The sequence below is a fragment of the Xenopus laevis genome, chromosome 3L (genome assembly GCF_017654675.1).
Source record: "Xenopus laevis strain J_2021 chromosome 3L, Xenopus_laevis_v10.1, whole genome shotgun sequence".
NCBI classification, from domain to species: domain Eukaryota; kingdom Metazoa; phylum Chordata; class Amphibia; order Anura; family Pipidae; genus Xenopus; species Xenopus laevis.
Window position 1 is genome coordinate 139870232 of NC_054375.1, and position 19806 is coordinate 139890037.

At 41.0% G+C, this 19806-nt stretch overlaps 1 protein-coding gene across 5 annotated transcripts in view; it reads right to left on the bottom strand.

Annotated features, from left to right (window-relative positions):
• Nucleotides 1–19516, bottom strand: part of plat.L (plasminogen activator, tissue L homeolog) — a 30149-nt gene extending 10633 nt beyond the window's left edge. Inside the window, 7 exon segments of one of the 5 annotated variants that reach the window (NM_001090123.1) lie at nucleotides 2–176; nucleotides 349–459; nucleotides 2477–2608; nucleotides 2974–3016; nucleotides 4141–4224; nucleotides 9947–10015; nucleotides 19476–19516. In NM_001090123.1, the coding sequence (NP_001083592.1) occupies nucleotides 2–176; nucleotides 349–459; nucleotides 2477–2608; nucleotides 2974–3016; nucleotides 4141–4194 (515 nt within the window). In that variant the 5' untranslated portion in view covers nucleotides 4195–4224; nucleotides 9947–10015; nucleotides 19476–19516. 5 annotated transcript variants of the gene reach the window in all.
• Nucleotides 19517–19806: the final 290 nt, after the last annotated feature.

The window sequence follows — 19806 nt, forward strand, 5'->3', positions numbered from 1 at the left end:
CCTGCAGTAGTTGTGGTTGCCCAGGCCCAGTAATAGGGCATCCTCGTGTTTCCCGTTGTATCTGTGCCTACGCAGTGACTCCGAATTCCAGTTTAGGCAAACGGCTCCGCTCTGTGTCTCATGCTGTGTCCCCCTGTAGGTGGCGCCATTGCCTTCATAGCATGTCTCCTGTGTGTCTGCAGAGCAATGTACAGATAATTACTGTAGGTACCATGATATGTGCATCATATGTGTGCAGAGATACCCCATCATGCACAGCAGCCAATCATTGTGAGCATCAATGAATAGAGATACTTAGCATCATTATACAGAATAACCAGTGGTACAACAACGGATGCCATTACTTACCTGTCTCACAGTGGTCTCCTTTAAACCTGCTCGGGCAGCGGCACAGATGGTGGGCAGAGTACACAGCCTGCCGACAGAGTCCGCCATTGTAACACTTCTGTTCAGTGCAATCTGTGTGACATAATAACCATGTGGAATTAGCCTTGTGCCCACTTGTTATTCTACCCATTGCCCAACTGATAAATGTGTGCTGTTTCAAGTCTGTGATGTGCCCATACATAAGGATTTCAATATTATAATCAGGGCCGGTTTTAGGGAGAGGCCCCCTAGGCCCGGGCCTAGGGCGGCAAGATGTTTAGGGGCGGCAAGCAGGCGCCCCTAACATCTATATAACTGTGCCCCAAAAGGAAAAGGAGCGCAAACAACTTATTCCTTTAGCGCGCGTAATGACATCATTGCGCGACTGCGCCGCGCATGCGCACACACCGGCGCAACGTCACTGCACACGGGCCGCGGTCGTGCAGTTCTCATTTGTAAGAGTGGAGTGAGCGAGCCATGGATCTGGGGGGGCGCCACAGCAGCTGTGCCTAGGGGAGCACAAAAGGTAAATCCGGCCCTGATTATAATGCCCATAATATGCCCATAAATGTGTACAATTCAATAATTAATGCTTAGTGATGTCATCAGTTACAGTCAGCGGTTAGTGACATCACTAGTGACACCTAAATCACTGGGACCTGGGCATAATACAGCTATAGGACCTGGTATCCACAATGCTTGGGACTTGGGGTTTTCCCGAATAAGGGATCTTTCCAAATTTGGATGATCATACTAAAAAATCCTATGAACATTAAAGAAACTAAACCCAATGGGCTGGTTTTGCTTCCAATAAGAATTAATTATATCTTAGTTGGGATTAAGTACAAGCTACTATTTTACTATTACAGAAAAAATTTAACCATTTTTTAAAAAAAATTAGAATGATTTGATTTAAATGTAGTCTATGGGAGACGGCCCTTCCATAATTCAGAGCTTTCTGGATAACGGGTTTCTCGATAACCCACATGCCCTCTATTATGAAATGAATAAAAAAAATTCGAATTGTCGCGTTTTTGTTATTGCCAAAACTGTCAAATTCGATTAGGGTATTGTTAAAATTCAATTTGAGTTTATTAAAAACATTTGAATTTGATTTTCGAGGTTTATCCTACTCTGGCCCTTTAAGAACTCAAATTTGACTATTCGCCACCTAAAACCTGCCGAATTGCTGTTTTAGTCAAATGGAGATGTCCTGGGATCGATTTGGAGTTGTTTGCTGCCTTACTGACATTTGAGTTTTTTTCCGAGAAAAAACTCAAATCGAGTTTTTAAAATTCAAATTTGATTCGAATTCGACTTGAGTTTTCAGGTCAGATCCTATTCACCCGAGTTTAGAAAATTCAATTTTTTTTTAAAATAAATTTCAATTGGTGGAATTTCTAGTTCAGGGGAGTTTTAAAAAACGCCCATGAATTCGAAATTCGACCCTTGATAAATCTGCTGTATGATGTCACCTTGTAGTTTCATGCCTTATTTAAAGGACAAGGAAAGACAAAAAATCCTAGGGGGTGCCAGTTGGTTAGGCAATCCCCCAGACATACACCTGTTTATAAAAAATGGAGAGGCCTGAGTATTTTGCGGTTGCCCCAAACCCATGCAGGGAACCCCAATGAGAAGAAGAACATTGTTGTTGCCGTGCTCCCCAGCCATGTACCCCCAGCCCAGCATCCCAGGACAATAGTTAGTGATTTTTGCTCACTTGGGGGTGTCTACAAAAACTGGCACCTCCAGTGATTTTATCTTTCCTTGTCTTTTAAAGGGCATGTTCACCTATGTCCTATCCATATGGTAAGTCTGACCAAATAACATTCATTACTTATTTCAGTTAATTAGTTTTATTAGAATAAATAATGATTGTGGCAAGTCCTACCATACTGCAAGGGCTTTGCTAAAGGTAAACATCCCCTTGAAAAGCTTTTGGTCTGCTGCTTCATGCTTTTCTATGTCATAGAACTCTTCTGAATTCTCATATCCTTATATTTAACAGCGGAGGCACATTATTCCCTCTATAATTGCCAATATAAAGCCTTGCTGTGTTCCTCTCCAGTCATTCTAAATCTGTCGCCTTAAAGTACCCCATCATGTTCACCTGTAACTGGCACGCTATGGCATCGAGACAGTCCATTTTCGCAGCGGCAGAATTCCGTGCGTTTTCCTGCGGGGCGCAGCCAGGTATCCCCCAATTTATAGATCCTCCCAGATGAATGCTCAATGCACAGAGCTGTATAGAGACATGGAATTGATAATAGTCAGCCCTGCAGCATAGGCGTTTTATGGGTATTCAATGAGGTTGATATACAGATATATATATATATATATATATATATATATATATATATATATATATATGTATATGTATGTATGTATATATATATATATATATATATATATATATATATATATATATATATATATATATATATATATATATATATATATATATATATATATATATATATATATATATATATATATATATATATATATATATATATATATATATATATATATATATATATATACATTCATGATTTCCCTTGGTATCCCTTAGCCTGTACAGGGAAGGAAAGATGAAGTGATACTCACATTTATAGGATCTTGTTCCTCTCTTCCAACGCGGATGAAAGCCCTAAATTTAAAAGCAATAGAATTAGGAACTGAAAGTGCCAACGAGGAACTGGGCACATTACTGCCCTAACCACAGAACTGACAGTCAGTATGATCAATTAAGGGAATAATATTAGCTTGCTTCACAAGTTATAGGCCAGCAAGATAAGCAAGAATTCCGTGGTTTATGGCAGATTTCAAATGTAGTGTTAATGCAACCGGTACAGCAACACCCACTTATAGATTCCTGCACTAAAGCTTTGTGTTTTTCTGAACATTTACGAAGTGAGTGCAAGCCCTAATATAACTGCCATATTCTCTTTCTGTGTATGCTACCATTATATCTGTGTGCACCAGCGGGACCTGTCCAGGTGATTGGTCAATCCAGGTCATAATGTTCAGACCCCTCTAAAGGTGACCATACACTATTAGATCCGCTCGTTTGGCGAGGTCATTAATGAGCCGATCTTAACCCGATATGCCCACTAACGGCAGGGCTATCGGGTTAATCCGAACATTCGCCCAACAATTGGATTACAACGAAGCAAATGGGCGCCAAAGGGTCGTAGGACTAGATCAACTAGCCGATGTGGTCCTCGATCGAAGGAAAAATCAAACGTGCCTGATCGATATATGGCCAATCGGTGTGGAGTGAGGGGGGACCAATCGGAAGCCCCCACACACGAGCAGATAAGCTGCCGAATCAATCGAAATGACCGTTATCGGCAGCTTTAATCTGCCCGTGTATGGCCACTTTAAAGCCCAGGTGAGTTTAAAACTGCACACCCATAAGTTTTTCTGTGGGAATTTGTGAATCCATTGAGCCACCAAATCAGACTCCACTGAATCACCAGATCAGACTCCATTGAGCCACCAGAGCAGATTCCATTGAGCCACCAGAGCAGATTCCATTGAGCCACCAGAGCAGATTCCATTGAACCACCAGAGCAGATTCCATTGAACCACCAGATCAGCTCATATCTGGTGCCATTGTACAGAATCATGGGGTGCAGTTGTGGCTCTCCTGAACCACTTCTATTACCATTGCAACCAAACATACCAGCTGACAAAAAGCAAGATTATGTCCTCAATCAACATCCTAAATAATTAACTAGTAACTCATTATTCTCTGTCAGCTTTTCTTACCTCATGGCTGGAAGATGCAACACCAGAAAGAAACAGGATGAATAAGAACATCATGGTGCAATGTCCATACACGGCTCTGACAACCTGCAAGGATAAGATCAGCTGGTGAGATATAATCATTTATGAATTTCCAGTTGGGTCACAGCTCAGTGATGCCTGTGGGATTTTGTGTTCCAGGGGGACATTTGATCATTTTACCATCATAACCTCAGAATTCAACATGGTGTTTGGCCCACTAATTAAAGCAATAAATGGCGGAATGGTCATTTAGTTTCCCTTTCAAAGGGCCCTCTGTTGCTGGATATCTAGATTTCTAAATATGTCATGGATACATATTGTACCATATCCTATCACATGATGGCCCCTACATAGTAAAGGGGCTGGCAACCTTCCGGCCAGGTATAGTTTAGGTAGATGATATTGAGCTTAAAGGAAAAGTAAACCTTAAAAATAAGTGAATGTAAAATTGATGAGGGTGCTATTCTAAGCACTTTTGCAATGTACATTCATTATTTATTTATTTATTGTTCATTCCAATATATTAAGGGATACATGTCCTGTTATATGGATGAATTGTGTTACAACAGCGCCACCTGCTGGTCATTTTTCAGACCAGTCTGACCACCAAGTAGTCAAGGAAGTTGTCAGGAGAAAGAAAGAGGCTGCTCTAATGTTCTTCTGCTTAGGAAAAAAATTAGAAACCTTTCTCAAACCTTTCCTAAGCAGAAGAACATCAGACCAACTTGATGACAACTTCCTTGACTACTTGGTGGTCAGACTGCTCGGAAAATGACCAGCAGGTGGTGCTGTTGTAACAAAATTCATTCATCTTAACAGTACATGTATCCTTTAACATCTTTAAAAAAAAAAAATAATGAATGTACATTGCGAAAATGCTTAGAATAGCACCCTCATCAATTTTATGTTTACTTATCCTTTAAGAGCATGTCTGTAGTTGTCTAGTGTCCCGTGTGAAAAGCAGAATCGGGAGCCTAGTTCTGGCTCTTGGAAGTCTTCTCCTGGCTTCCGCTGTAGAGGGGGGAAGGTTCACTCAAAGTCACACAAGAGGACCCAGTAAGAGTGTGAGAGTTCGATTTCCAAGAAGAGGGGCGCTAAGTTTATGGTTCAAAGATGAGTATCAGAGGTACCTTCACCTCTTGCTAGTGGTAGCATAAGCGTCTTAAAGATGAAAGCGCCTGCAGGAGAAACACCAGTTTCAGCCTGTGGTTTGGCAGTTTTTCAATCCCATTTGTAATTAAAATGAGACATGTCCCAGCTTCCTCTAATCTTATTGAGACTTATAATAATAGCCCTTTGTGTGAGCTCAGTGGGAGAACACAAAGCGAATGGAACTGTGTGGCGTGAGCATATTAAAGAAACAGTCCCTAATCTAAAATGAATGCAGAGAATGCATTCCCAAACCTTGGCCCCAGGGTGCTCAGTCCACTGAATGGGAGAACACAGTCTGGAGTCAACTTAAGTTTTGGGGTTTATTGGTTATATACTTGCTTATTTCTGGAATTACAGCTGGGTGACTGTTATGACTTATCATGAGCAATGGGTGCTCAACCAAATGTTGGGAGGCTTGAACCCCAGAGTCTGAAAATCTCATCCCTAAAAGATCATACAGAATCACTTCTGCCTGACTGATAGGAACCCACTGTTTACTGCTGCTGTAGGGTGTTTTTGTTTTTCTATGGAGTATATAAAGAAATCAGCTGCAGTCTCTTTGCTTCTCTATACACAAGCACTGAATAACCACAATCTTAGCACTGGGTTCCCCTTAACATTTCCAGGCGAGCCTTTTATATCACACAACAACTAGTATTCATATGTTATTATATGTATGTATTCTGTGTTAGTGCAGAATTCCCCATGTTCTGTTTATTGTTCCCCTATTAAAGTATGGAACGAGTGAGTGTCAGCCACTTTCTCACAAATAGAAAACTCTCATTATTTCCTTCAATGAACTTGTCTGAATGACTGAATGAGAGCAGTCTCCTTTTAAAGTTCTTTTTTCTCCATGTCATGAAAAACATAAGGGATGGATGGGGAGCTATTTCTGCTTTCTCCAGGTTTTATGGAGGTGTTATATTGACTAAGGCTGCAGTTTCAGTCCTTCGGTAGTGTCCTATTCTGCTTACATGAAGCCATTAGTGAGGAGCTGAGGGCAATGCATTATTGGTGGCGTAGTCAGAAATGAGTGCAGATGATGTTATACAGACATAAACGCAGCAGGAACATAAAAATGTTGCTCATATACTGTAATAACGTCCGTAGTGGTCTTGTAGGCATTTATACCAATTCATTGACCCACTCCCTCCATCCAAATCACATTACAGCGGCCAATAGAGTAATAGCAAAGGCAGGTATGATTTAGCGTCTAATGCCATAGAGGAAAAATAGAGAAAGGAGACTGTGGTAGTTTAGTACAAGGCAGAATCTGCATGCAGAATTAGAAACCCCCTGCATTTACACATGTGTCTTGGACTTCCATTAGACAAATAAAAAGGAAAGTCGGTTAAAGTCTTCCATCTGGAGGCTGGTCGAGGATTTAGTGCAAAACTCATAAACCAGCCCAAAGCACAGACCAATTAAAGGGACACTAAACTGGTCATGTGTTGGTCAGATTTTTCTTGACCCACACCAAGCTCAGCCCACGCACACCCGCCTCCTCCCCTCTATTTATAGGCCGCCCTGCCAATGATGTCACAAAAGGGCGTGGCGAGCACCTGCCTTTAAAAATAGAAGGAAGCTGGACGAGCTCAACCGTGCTGAAAAGTGCACATCACTACACTACACCTTGCTGCACTGCTCAGACACACTGTTACCGGACTACAAATCGTAGCATACTTCAACATATATTTAAGATTAAAGGGCGTGTAAAGGCAAAAAATTTTAATCCAATTTTTACTTTCTTTAATGAAAAAGAAACCTATCTCCAATATATTTTAATTAAAAAATGTGTAACATTCTTATAAGAAACCTGACTGTATGCAGTGACATTCCCCCTTCATTTACTGCTGTGGATAGGAATTGTCAGATGGTCCCTAACTGCTCTGCAGGGAAACAATCAGACTTATGGACAGCAGGGGGAGCCCCCGTCTTACTTCCCAGCCATGCAGAACTCAAGCAGCTTTGTTTGTTTCCCTGTAGAGCAGTCGGCGACTACGTAGAGATTTGTATTGGATTTTATTTTTGCCTTTACATCCCCTTTACTGTTTCAAACTTCAGCTGCAGGGACAAAGATCATGGAGCCAGATTTCAACAGATAAACTGGGATTCTATTTGGAGGATTATTTTGCTGCAGCCGCTGGTTCTGCAGAGTTGGAGAAAGTTTGTATTAAACAATACAAAAACTATAAAATCCACATTAGATTTCATGACAACACAGGACCCAGTGCAGTCTGTATATTCTGATTATTAATCAGTCTTGCTGTATCGGCTTCTGGCAGATATTATTTGACTTGTGCTGTTTTGATAATTTATGACGATCCCTAAGCAGCTCAGACCACACTGAGCATGTGCACAGTCTTGGTCTTGCAAAGATGTTTAACAAAGTTACAAGATGGTGACCCCCTGTAGCCAACTTTGAAAGCATAAATCATTTGTTTAATTAGGCTTGTGGTGCAGTAAATTCATGTTTATGTTTAGTATACAAAATACAGCATTTCTAGCCTTATTCTATTTTAGATTTTACTTTACCTTTAAGACATGCTGGGAGCTGTAGTCCGGCAACATCAGGGTTGTATTCTTAAAGCAATATTGCTCAATAAACTCCCACCTGGCACTCCAGGGCCCATGACAGCATTAAAATGCAAAATAATCCTCTAATGAGAATCCCAACTGATCTGTGTCATTCTGGCCCTATGTCCTGTGTTTCTGCATTTAGACTTGAAAACAGTTTCCCAATACTGAACAATGTCCCTTTAAGTAGCTGCAGTTTAATTATAACCTGCACCAGGGTTTTATGGTCTATTCTCAGTAGTACAAAGCCTGTGTATAGAACTTGATCTCAATGCTTGTGTAGGTTTCATCCCACACTCCAAAACATTTTTGCTAATAAAACTGAGCTCCATGTGTAGGTCTACGGTTGTGAAATTAGATTGTAAGCTCCCTTAAGGGACTGATAACAGAAGCCATTCTCTCTGTAAACTGTTTTAACTAATATATGTGGGCACTGTATCAAGAAAAACTATAATTCCTGGAATCTGAACTTGGGTTAAGGGACACAGCTGAAATCTTGCTGTGGGCTTGTTCTATGAGCAGTTTTGAAGGCAGTTAAAGCATTTACATCAGCTGGATACACAAATCAGAATATCAGCCCTTCCATATTCCCCACCCAAAATGTGTTATGACTAATGCTGTGTCTTGATTTGCACTTGGTCTTTAAGTTAACTCTTTCCATTCCAACTGCCTCTTTGTGCTACAGGTAATATATGCCACAGCTGAATCAAAATGAAACTCGACTGATGGTTGTATGCCTATGCGTTCGATTATATAGTGGACGGCACTATAAGGGTTAAAAGTGAGGTGGATATATTTCTAGATACCGCTATACTTTCTAGCAGTGGAACACACACGTAAGAGGTCACACAGCAATAGATAGAATCCAGCAGTGCCCAAGCTTCACCCAACGGCAGGTCATTCCACATTCAGACACTCAGCACTTTTTGCGACTATGGGAACATTCAGATCAAACTGCTTTAGGCAAAGTCTAGCATTGCAGCACCCCTGACTGTCTGCTAGTAAGTAGTAAGCTATTTTATACTGCCAGCAAGCTGAGCAATGTCAGAACATGTCCTCATAAAGTCCTGCCAGCCCACTTTATGCCCAATATGTGCTCTATCAAAAGCCATCAATGTTAGTGCCACTCCTACAGATCTGCAGGCTTCATGGTGCAATAACCTACCCAAGTCTGTCTACAGGGCCATTAGATATTGGTAAAATACTGTAAGATTATATAAAGAAGGAATGTCCAACTAAATGCTTTGCTCCCCCTGCAGCAGCACGCCTGTACTCACCAACCACTGAAAAGCTGAATGCTGGTTATTTACCATCTTGACTTACAATAAACCCATCTCTCCCTACTATACCTGCTATCCCACAGTCACACTCCCTTCCCAGAGACTATTATCCCACTGTTACTATAGGCACCATCTCTCCCTACTATACCTGCTATCCCACAGTCACACTCCCTTCCCAGAGACTATTATCCACTGTTACTATAGACACCATCTCTCCCTACTATACCTGCTATCCCACAGTCACACTCCCTTCCCAGAGACTATTATCCACTGTTACTATAGACACCATCTCTCCCTACTATACCTGCTATCCCACAGTCACACTCCCTTCCCAGAGACTATTATCCACTGTTACTATAGGCACCATCTCTCCCTACTATACCTGCTATCCCACAGTCACACTCCCTTCCCAGAGACTATTATCCACTGTTACTATAGGCACCATCTCTCCCTACTATACCTGCTATCCCACAGTCACACTCCCTTCCCAGAGACTATTATCCCACTGCTACTTTAGGCACCTGACTATATAAATTCTGCTGTGCTTGCACAGTAATGAGGTACATTTATGGAGTATTAATAATTCACAATGTGCAGTTAAATAGAGCACAAAGCAGAACAGTGTAAACGTGAGCCTGATAAGGAGCACTATAACTACATACAGAAAACCCACTGTACATTAGATAACAACCCAGCACTGTGTGTGTCCCAGCTGAAGTCACAAATCCGCATTAGATTCCATGGGAGGTGACCAGGACTAAAGACTTGTGCTCACTTACCTCGATCATGGCTCTGCACTTGGGATGGGGAGCTGTTGGCTTTGTATCCTCTGGTCGGACGAGAAGCAGCTGCAGAGAGAGAAGGGGAAACATAACTAAAGCGTTAGTCAGCTATATAGAGGGGAGAGGGATGGAGGGCGGAGTGAAAGGGAGGACAGAAGCATTGTAGGAGGGAGAGATGAAAATATAATGAGAGGAACCTTGGCACAGGGGGTGAATTTACAATAAGGAAATGTATGTAAAGTGAAAAGAAAAAGAAATAATTGTCAGTAGCAGCACAAACACAGAATGTAGTACAGTATATTGTGCAGGTTCCAGGGCTCATTTACTTATCCCATGGGCACAAGTGCAAAAGTTATAATGGTCACATCCACTGAGAACTTGTGCCCTTGGGTTTTACTGTTTGTACCTTGTACTCGCACTGGAACTCTGGTACATAGTGCACAGCACTGTCCTCTTACACTTAAAGTTGCTCATACATAGCGAGATCTGCTTGTTTGGGACGTCGCCAATCAAGCAGATCTCTCCCTGATATGCCCACCTTTGGGTCAGCGACATTGGTCTGATCTGATCGTGGGCCCTAGGGCCCAACAATTGGATCACAACAAGAAGAATAAGGGTGGTCAGATCTATCAGACGGGATCTTTAAGCCCGCCGATTGATATCTGGCTGACATTTGGCAGGCTATTGATCGGGGAAGCCCATCACAGGGCCCCAAACACTGCCCAATAAGCTACCGACTTTATCTGTTGTCAGCTTATCTCTTTACATCTACTACAGTACTTCTTAGCACCCTTTGGCATTCCCTATCTTGCATATATTCCTTAGTACCTAGCACCCATTGGCATTCCCTAGCTTGCATATACTCCTTAGTACCTAGCACCTATTGGCATTCCCTATCTTGCATATACTCCTTAGTACCTAGCACCCATTTGCATTCCCTAGCTTGCATATACTCCTTAGTACCTAGCACCTATTGGCATTACCTAGTTTGCATATACTCCTTAGCACCTAGCACCCATTGGCATTCCCTAGCTTGCATAAACTCCTTAGCACCAGGCATCCATTGGTGTTCCCTAGCTTGCATATACTCCTTAGCACCTAGCACCCATTGGCTTTCCCTAGCTTGCATATACTCCTTAGCACCTAGCACCCCTTGGTATTCCCTATCTTGCATTTACTCCTTAGCACCTAGCACCCATTGGCGTTCCCTAGCTTGCATATACTCCTTAGCACCTAGCACCCATTGGTGTTCCCTAGCTTGCATGTACTCCTTAGCACCTAGCACCCATTGGTGTTCCCTATCTTGCATATACTCCTTAGCACCTAGCACCCATTGGCGTTCCCTAGCTTGCATGTACTCCTTAGCACCTGGCACCCATTGGTGTTCCCTAGCTTGCAAGTACTCCTTAGCACCTAGCACCCATTGGTGTTCCCTAACTTGCATATACTCCTCAGCACCTAGCACCCATTGGCGTTCCCTAGCTTGCATGTACTCCTTAGCACCTAGCACCCATTGGTGTTCCCTATCTTGCATATACTCCTTAGCACCTAGCACCCATTGGCGTTCCCTAGCTTGCATGTACTCCTTAGCACCTAGCACCCTTTGGTGTTCCCTAGCTTGCATGTACTCCTTAGCACCAAGCACCCATTGGTGTTCCCTAACTTGCATATACTTCTCAGCACCTAGCACCCATTGGCGTTCCCTATCTTGAATGTACTCCTTAGCACCTAGCACCCATTGGTGTTCCCTATCTTGCATATACTCCTTAGCACCTAGCCCCCATTGGCGTTCCCTAGCTTGCATGTACTCCTTAGCACCTAGCACCCATTGGCGTTCCCTATCTTGCATGTACTCCTTAGCACCTAGCACCCATTGGTGTTCCCTATCTTGCATATACTCCTTAGCACCTAGCCCCCATTGGCGTTCCCTAGCTTGCATGTACTCCTTAGCACCTAGCACCCATTGGTGTTCCCTAGCTTGCATATACTCCTTAGCACCTAGCACCCATTGGTGTTCCCTAACTTGCATATACTCCTCAGCACCTAGCATCCATTGGTGTTCCCTAGCTTGCATATACTCCTCAGCACCTTGCTTGCATATCTGAATAGCACACAATCAAGTGGTAATCACACACTGCCCCTATTCCCCATGAATACAGCACTACCACACCAACACTTTTGTTCCATTTTGTATCCAGCCATGTTAAACAATTTCTTGCAGTGGAGAAGAATCCCAACTATCCTACCATTTATTTAATGACACTACGTTATCTAATTATTCTCCTAGGATGTATCCACTGTCCCTCACCAATAAACCCTAACCAGGACACATGCCATAGTCTATCCACTCTGCCTGTGGTTATCCAACTTGTGGTTCTCCTACAACACAACATCATTACAATGATAGCCAATGGATAAGTAAGGTGTTGCTTGCAATAACACTCCCTGGACTAATCGACCACTTAAATAAAAGTGGAGAAAGAAAGAGTTACCTTTTTGAGCACTCACCCCTTTGCCTAGTCTATCCAAGCACCTTCTGATTCAGGAATGTCCCTTATTGTGAGTGTGCACTGTAGCATCTAAACCACAATTATTGCCTGCAGGAACTGTAACCATAACACAGCAGGAGACCATCGACGTGGACATGGCCCATAGTTAGACAATCTTTCAGGAATTTCATTACTCCCCCAATGCAGTCTATTATTCCAAAGAAAGCCAGTCACCTATAAATCCCCAGGATTATGCTCCACTCAAGACTGAACATGTTTTCTTAGGGACAGCAATACCGATGAATGCAGAGGCAAAAAAAAAAATCAGTATTAATTGAATACTGTATTAAGACAGACCTGCAAGTTGTATTGTTATAGCCATGTGAATACAGTATCTATAAATACATATTCATAAATTGATGTTACTTTCCCTTGAAGATTTCACTTTGTTGTTTACTCTTAAAGAGAACCTGTCATCAGAATAAAACAAGCCCAATACCTGAAACCAGTGTGTAATACTGTGTCATGTAGTGTCATTCCAACAGTTCATTACACAATATATTATAGTCACTCTTTCTGTTTGTGTTGCAAAGTTTATTTTCTGGTAGTATTTCCTTTTAGGGAAGCACAAACACCCTTTCTTGATTTATGGAAAGCCTTAGTTGGACCAGCCAACGGCCATTCTCATTAGCCGATTCTATTCCCACCACAGTCCTAGGACAACCAGCTGAACATCAATAGTAATGATCCGTTCCCTCTTCCAGCCCTCACTATCAGATTTGCTGAGATCTTGGGTCAAATCCATGTCCAAAAGTTATATATGTGGGATCAAGGGGCTGTAGCTCATTAGGGGCAGTCATTGGTGGCCATGGGAAGCAGTACAGGGGCCCTGTGCTATAGAAGAAATACTATCAGTGTTATTTCTATTGCCCTGTTTTATTAGTACACATTTAAATAGCGTGATGGTTTCTAAGTCTACACTAAATGAATCAGGCTAATAATTTTACATCTGGATCTGATCTCGAAGTCTACGAACAGGATCACGCACACTACCAACAGCTTGGAAGCCATAGCTCTCGTTAAAGGAGTGGTTCACCTTTAAGTTACATAATGACTAATTCTAAGCAATTTTTCAATTGGTCTTCATTTTTTATTTGTTATAGTTTTTGAATTATTTGCCTTCTTTTTTGACCCTTTCCAGATTTCAGAAAACGAATGCTCTGTAAGGCTACACATTTATCGTTATTGCCACTTTCTATTACTCATCTTTCAATTCAGTCCTCTCCTATTCATATTCCTGTATCTTACTTAAATCAGTGCATGGTTGCTAGGGTAGTTTGTACCCTAGCCACAGTCTGCTGAAATTACAAACTGGAGAGCTAAATAAAAATAAAAAGCTAAATAACTCAAAAAACACAAATACAGGTATGGGACCTATTATCCAGAACCTAAGGCTTTCCAGATTATGGATATTTCTGTAATTTGGATCTTCATAACTTAAATTCACTAGAAAATCATTTAAACATTAAATAAACCCAATAGGCTTGTTTTGCTTCCAATAAGGATTAATTATATCTTAGTTGGGATCAAGTACAAGATACTGTTTTATTATTATAGAGAAAAGGGAAATCATTTTTAAAAATTTGGATTATTTGGATTAAATAGAGTCTATGGGAGACGGCTTTTCCGTAATTTGGAACTTTCTGGATAACAGGTTTCTGGATAATGGATCCCATACCTGTAATAAAAAATGAAAACTGATTGCAAATGGTCTCAGAATATCACTCTCTACATCATACTAAAAGTGAATTTAAAGGTGAACAACCGCTTTAAGTTTAACCTCTTTAAGTTTGAACCCTGAAAATATTGGGATGGTTGTTTGGCTGACCAACCTGAGGCTGACCAGAGCATAAAATGGTTGTAAGACCTAAAAGCGTTGTTTACCGTAAAATTATTTTTAGTATGATATAGAGAATGATATTCTGAGACAATAATAATTTTGTATTATTTGTGATTTTTGAGTTATTTAGCTTTTTATTCAGCAGCTCTCCTGGTTGCAATTTCACCTACCTAGTTGCTAGGGTTCAAATGACCCTAGCAACCATTCATTGATTTGAATGAGAGACTGGGATATGAATGAGAGGGCTTTAATAGAAAGACCAGAAATAAAAAGTAGAAATAACAATACATTTGCCATCTTGAAGAGCATTTGTTTTTTAGATGGGGGTCAGTGACTCCCGTTTGAAAGGTGGAAACAGAAGGAGAAGGCAAATCATTCAAAAAATATAATATAGAAGGCCAATTGAAAGGTTGCTTAGAATTAGCCATTCTAGAACATACTAAAAGTTAAAGGAAAACCACCCCTTTAACTAACCTGGAGCCAGATCATTAGAATCCAACACAAGCAATGGCAAAGGCCAAACAAAAGTGTAAACGCTTCTATACAATTCCCTGTATGATACATCAGCGGCTTACATACTTTGTTTTGGAGGGACAGAGGCAATAGAAAAGGAGGAGGGGTATGTCTGTTTGTTAGGCAGGATTTAAAAGCTCATATAAAGGAGGAGGTGAGGTTAGAAAATGAGGGTGCAGAAGTCGTATGGGTGGAGTTCTTCACCAATTGTAAAGAATCCAGCAAATTAATTGTAGGCGTATGCTATAGACCCCCTAATGTAAGTGAGGAGGAGGAGGAGGAGGCAAAGCTCCTGATGCAAATAAAAAAGACTGCTAGTTTAGATAAAGTAATGATAATGGGGGATTTTAATTACTTTTAATTACCCAGATAATTTTAATTACCCAGATATTGACTGCAGCAACAGCTCTGCCAGGTGAGTTAATGGGAACAATTATTGCATGACAATTTTATGGTACAGGTTGTCGAGGAGCCAACCAGAAAAAATACTATACTGGATCTAGTGATCTCAAGTGACCCAGAACTTATAGCAAATGTGCAAGTCATTGAACCCCTGGGTAATAGTGACCATAATGTGATCTCAACAGTGGGGTCCCTCTGTATTAGGTCCACTTTTATTTAGCTTGTTCATTAATGACTTAGGGGAGGATATTGTAAGTAATGTATCAGTGTTTGCAGGTGACACAAAACTATCCAGCCCAATTAATTGCATCCATGATGTGACATCCTTGCAACAGGATCTTGACAAACCGGCAATCTGGGCAGCTAAGTGGCAAATGAGATTCAATGTTGATAAATGTAAAGTCATGCACCTGGGATGTAAAAATATCCAAGCCACTTATACCCTTAATGGGACTGCACTAGGCAAATCCATAATGGAAAAGGACCTTGGAGTCCTTGTAGTTGATAAAATTGTCTGTAGCAAGCAATGCCAGTCAGCAGCATCAAGGGCAAATAAGGTCTTGAGCTGTATTAAAAGGGGCATTGATTAGCAGGAGGTGGGGGTCATTCTTCCACTGTATAGAGCACTGGTAAGACCCCATCTAGAATATGCCGTACAGTTTTGGTCTCCATCACTCAAACAGGACATTATTGTATTAGAGAGGGTACAGAGAAGGGCAACTAAGCTGGTAAAAGGTATGGAAAATCTTAGCTATGAGGAAAGACTTGCCAAATTGGGGATGTTCACGCTGAAGAAGAGGCACTTAAGGGGGGATATGATAACTATGTATAAATATATAAGAGCATCATAAAATAATAATAATAATACAATAAGCTTTATTTACCAGTAGGTATTTCCAGCTGATGCAAGGTCACCCATTCCGATTAGGAATTCAGAAGAAGTTTTTCACAGTGAGAGCTGTGAAGATGTGGAATTCTCTACCCATATCAGTGGTACAGGCTGATACATTAGATAGCTTTAAGAAGGGGTTGGATGGTGTTTAGCAAGTGAGGGAATACAGGGTTATGGGAGATAGCTCATAGTACAAGTTGATCCAGGGACTGGGCCGGCAAATTGGAGAGGCTTCAAATGGGCTTTTTGCCTTCCTCTGGATCAACTAGCAGTTAGGCAGGTTATATCTAGACTTTTTTCAATCTAACTTACTATGCTGTTCCTGAAAGCATTCATCCTATAATAATATTTACCATGAAGAAGGCTTTATCTTGTTCATTGCCTGAAATGTGTGTGATCTTTCTCTGCAGCACTGGAGGTTATCTTATCCTTGCACGTGGGTTATCTGCAAACAGCTACCAAGAGCACAAATATGCGCCAATGTCCCATGGAGATAACAGCACAAAATATTTACACACTCTCACTGAGTCAACCATCCACGCAAAAAACACAAATCTTTTTATGTTCAAATTACATGTTTTGGGAGTTTATACGCATATATACAAATATTTCCCCAGTCCTGTATCTCACGGCAACCTGGGGGCAGTTACTAGGCTTATTATGCAGTTAGAGTACTCACAGCACCCGATTGGTTGCTATTTTAAAAGTCAAGACAGGAAGGCAACTCATATGCCCAGGAATATTAGTAAACACTAAAATGTGTTGTAACAGTTCTGACATGTTAAAAATACTTTTACAATATCAGCGTCTCCCCCGTATCCTTTGTACTAAAAATAATGTGACTTAATTTCTCCATGGAGAACACACAATACTGAGGTTGTGCAGATTGCTTTCTCTTAGACCACAAAAACTGTATTTTTTTAAAAAAAAATTAGAAATGATCATTAATGATCATCTGCCTGTATATGCCTTTAGTCATGGCTGGCAGCCAACACACAGCAAGTTGCAACAGTAAGACTGTATATTTTTCTATGCACAACTTCCACCAGTCTCTGAAAGCCAAAGGCTGTTGGGGTGCAGTGTGCACTTAAACAACTTTTGGGGAACCACAGTAAAGAATGGGACCACAAAGAACACAGTAAGGAATGGTTTCCCGCCAGGTCCAGCAACCATTACAGATGGCCCTAGATCAAACAACAAGCACGCTATAGGAATTTTCCAAGGAGTCTGCAGAGATTACACAAAATGGTACAAACAATATCAATTATATTGCGTTGAAGACAGACATTGTAGGGCATATATTTTATATATTTTTCTTTGTAAGGCATATTGTTTTTCATGTTTAGGGATCTAATTTCATTGAACAGAATATCGTTAAGATTTGAAAACAAAGTCATTTTTGTTTGATAATTTTGGTAAAATCCAAGTGTGATGGATTAAAAGCACCAGAGGTCCACCCTGTAACTAGTGGTTCCCAAACTGTGATGGATAGTTGATAGGGGGCCCAGCTTAAAGTATAAGCAGGGATAGATTTCTCATTAACCGGGATACTGGAACTATGGCAGTTTGTCTATTATGATCATATTTTATATATTTGGAATCTAGTTGCCCAGAGAGACCCAAACGGATACTGGACACAATGCTGCAAACCTCTGTTCTAAACTTACAGACTAGAGAAAAGCCCTATTTTATAAATGGATATACACAGTGGATCCCTCCTATAAACTGAGATACAGACCAGAGAAAAGCCCTATTGTATAAATGGGATATACACCGAGGATCCCTCCTATAAACTGAGATACAGACCAGAGATAAGTCCTATTGTATAAATGGGATATACACCGGGAATCCTCCTATAAACTGACATCCAGACCAGAGAAAAGCCCTATTGTATAAATGGGATATACACCGGGAATCCCTCCTATAAACTGAGATACAGACCAGAGATAAGTCCTATTGTATAAATGGGATATACACCGGGGATCCCTCCTATAAACTGAGATACAGACCAGAGAAAAGTCCTATTGTATAAATGGGATATACACTGAGGATCCCTCCTATAAACTGAGATACAGACCAGAGAAAAGCCCTATTGTATAAATGGGATATACACTGGGGATCTCTCCTATACACTGAGATACAGACCAGAGATAAGTCCTATTGTATAAATGGGATATACACCGGGGATCCCTCCTATAAACTGAGATACAGACCAGAGAAAAGTCCTATTGTATAAATGGGATATACACCGGGGATCCCTCCTATAAACTGAGATACAGACCAGAGATAAGTCCTATTGTATAAATGGGATATACACCGGGAATCCTCCTATAAACTGACATCCAGACCAGAGAAAAGCCCTATTGTATAAATGGGATATACACCGGGAATCCCTCCTATAAACTGAGATACAGACCAGAGATAAGTCCTATTGTATAAATGGGATATACACCGGGGATCCCTCCTATAAACTGAGATACAGACCAGAGAAAAGCCCTATTGTATAAATGGGATATACACTGGGGATCCCTCCTATAAACTGACATCCAGACCAGAGAAAAGCCCTATTGTATAAATGTGATATACAACGGGGATCCCTCCTATAAACTGAGATACAGAGGAGAGAAAAGCCCTATTGTATAAATGGAAGATACACCGGGGATCCCTCCTATAAACTGAGATACAGACCAGAGAAAAGCCCTATTGTATAAATGGGATATACACCAGGGATCCCTCCTATAAACTGAGATACAGAGGAGAGAAAAGCCCTATTGTATAAATGAAATATACACCGGGGATCCCTCCTATAAACTGAGATACAGACCAGAGAAAAGCCCTATTGTATAAATGGGATATACAACGGGGATCCCTCCTATAAACTGAGATACAGACCAGAGAAAAGCACTATTGTATAAATGGGATATACACCGGGAATCTCTCCTATAAACTGAGATACAGACCAGAGAAAAGCCCTATTGTATAAATGGGATATACACCAGGGATCCCTCCTATAAACTGAGATACAGAGGAGAGAAAAGCCCTATTGTATAAATGAAATATACACCGGGGATCCCTCCTATAAACTGAGATACAGACCAGAGAAAAGCCCTATTGTATAAATGGGATATACAACGGGGATCCCTCCTATAAACTGAGATACAGACCAGAGAAAAGCACTATTGTATAAATGGGATATATACTGGGGTCCCTATTATAAACTTAAAAAGACCACTAAAAAGTTGAATATTATACATTAGTTTGCCATTGAATCTATTAGCTCTTAGAATACATTGCTTGGCCAGTGTCCATACAGTCTCCAAAAAGTCTTACCTTGTGTCACTAAGATGAGGCTCACGTTCCACGTAGTGTCCCTTCCTGAAATGAAGTGAGTGCAGCTATCTCTCAGCCCATTTATAAGGCAATTAAAGGCTAGGGGTGGGTTACTAAAGTTTTGTGTCAGTGGGTGATGAGGTCACAATTCTCCCTCTCGTGATAAGGCAGATTTAATGAGTTCACGAGCCAGTGACCTTTTTTTTCTCTCCCCACCCTCTGAATTATTATTTTTATACCTCCCGCTGCTCACTTTCTCTTCACTGAATAACCGGAAACTCCAATGGCAAAACCTTCAGGAAAATAACAGTGTCTGTCCCAAAATAATGGG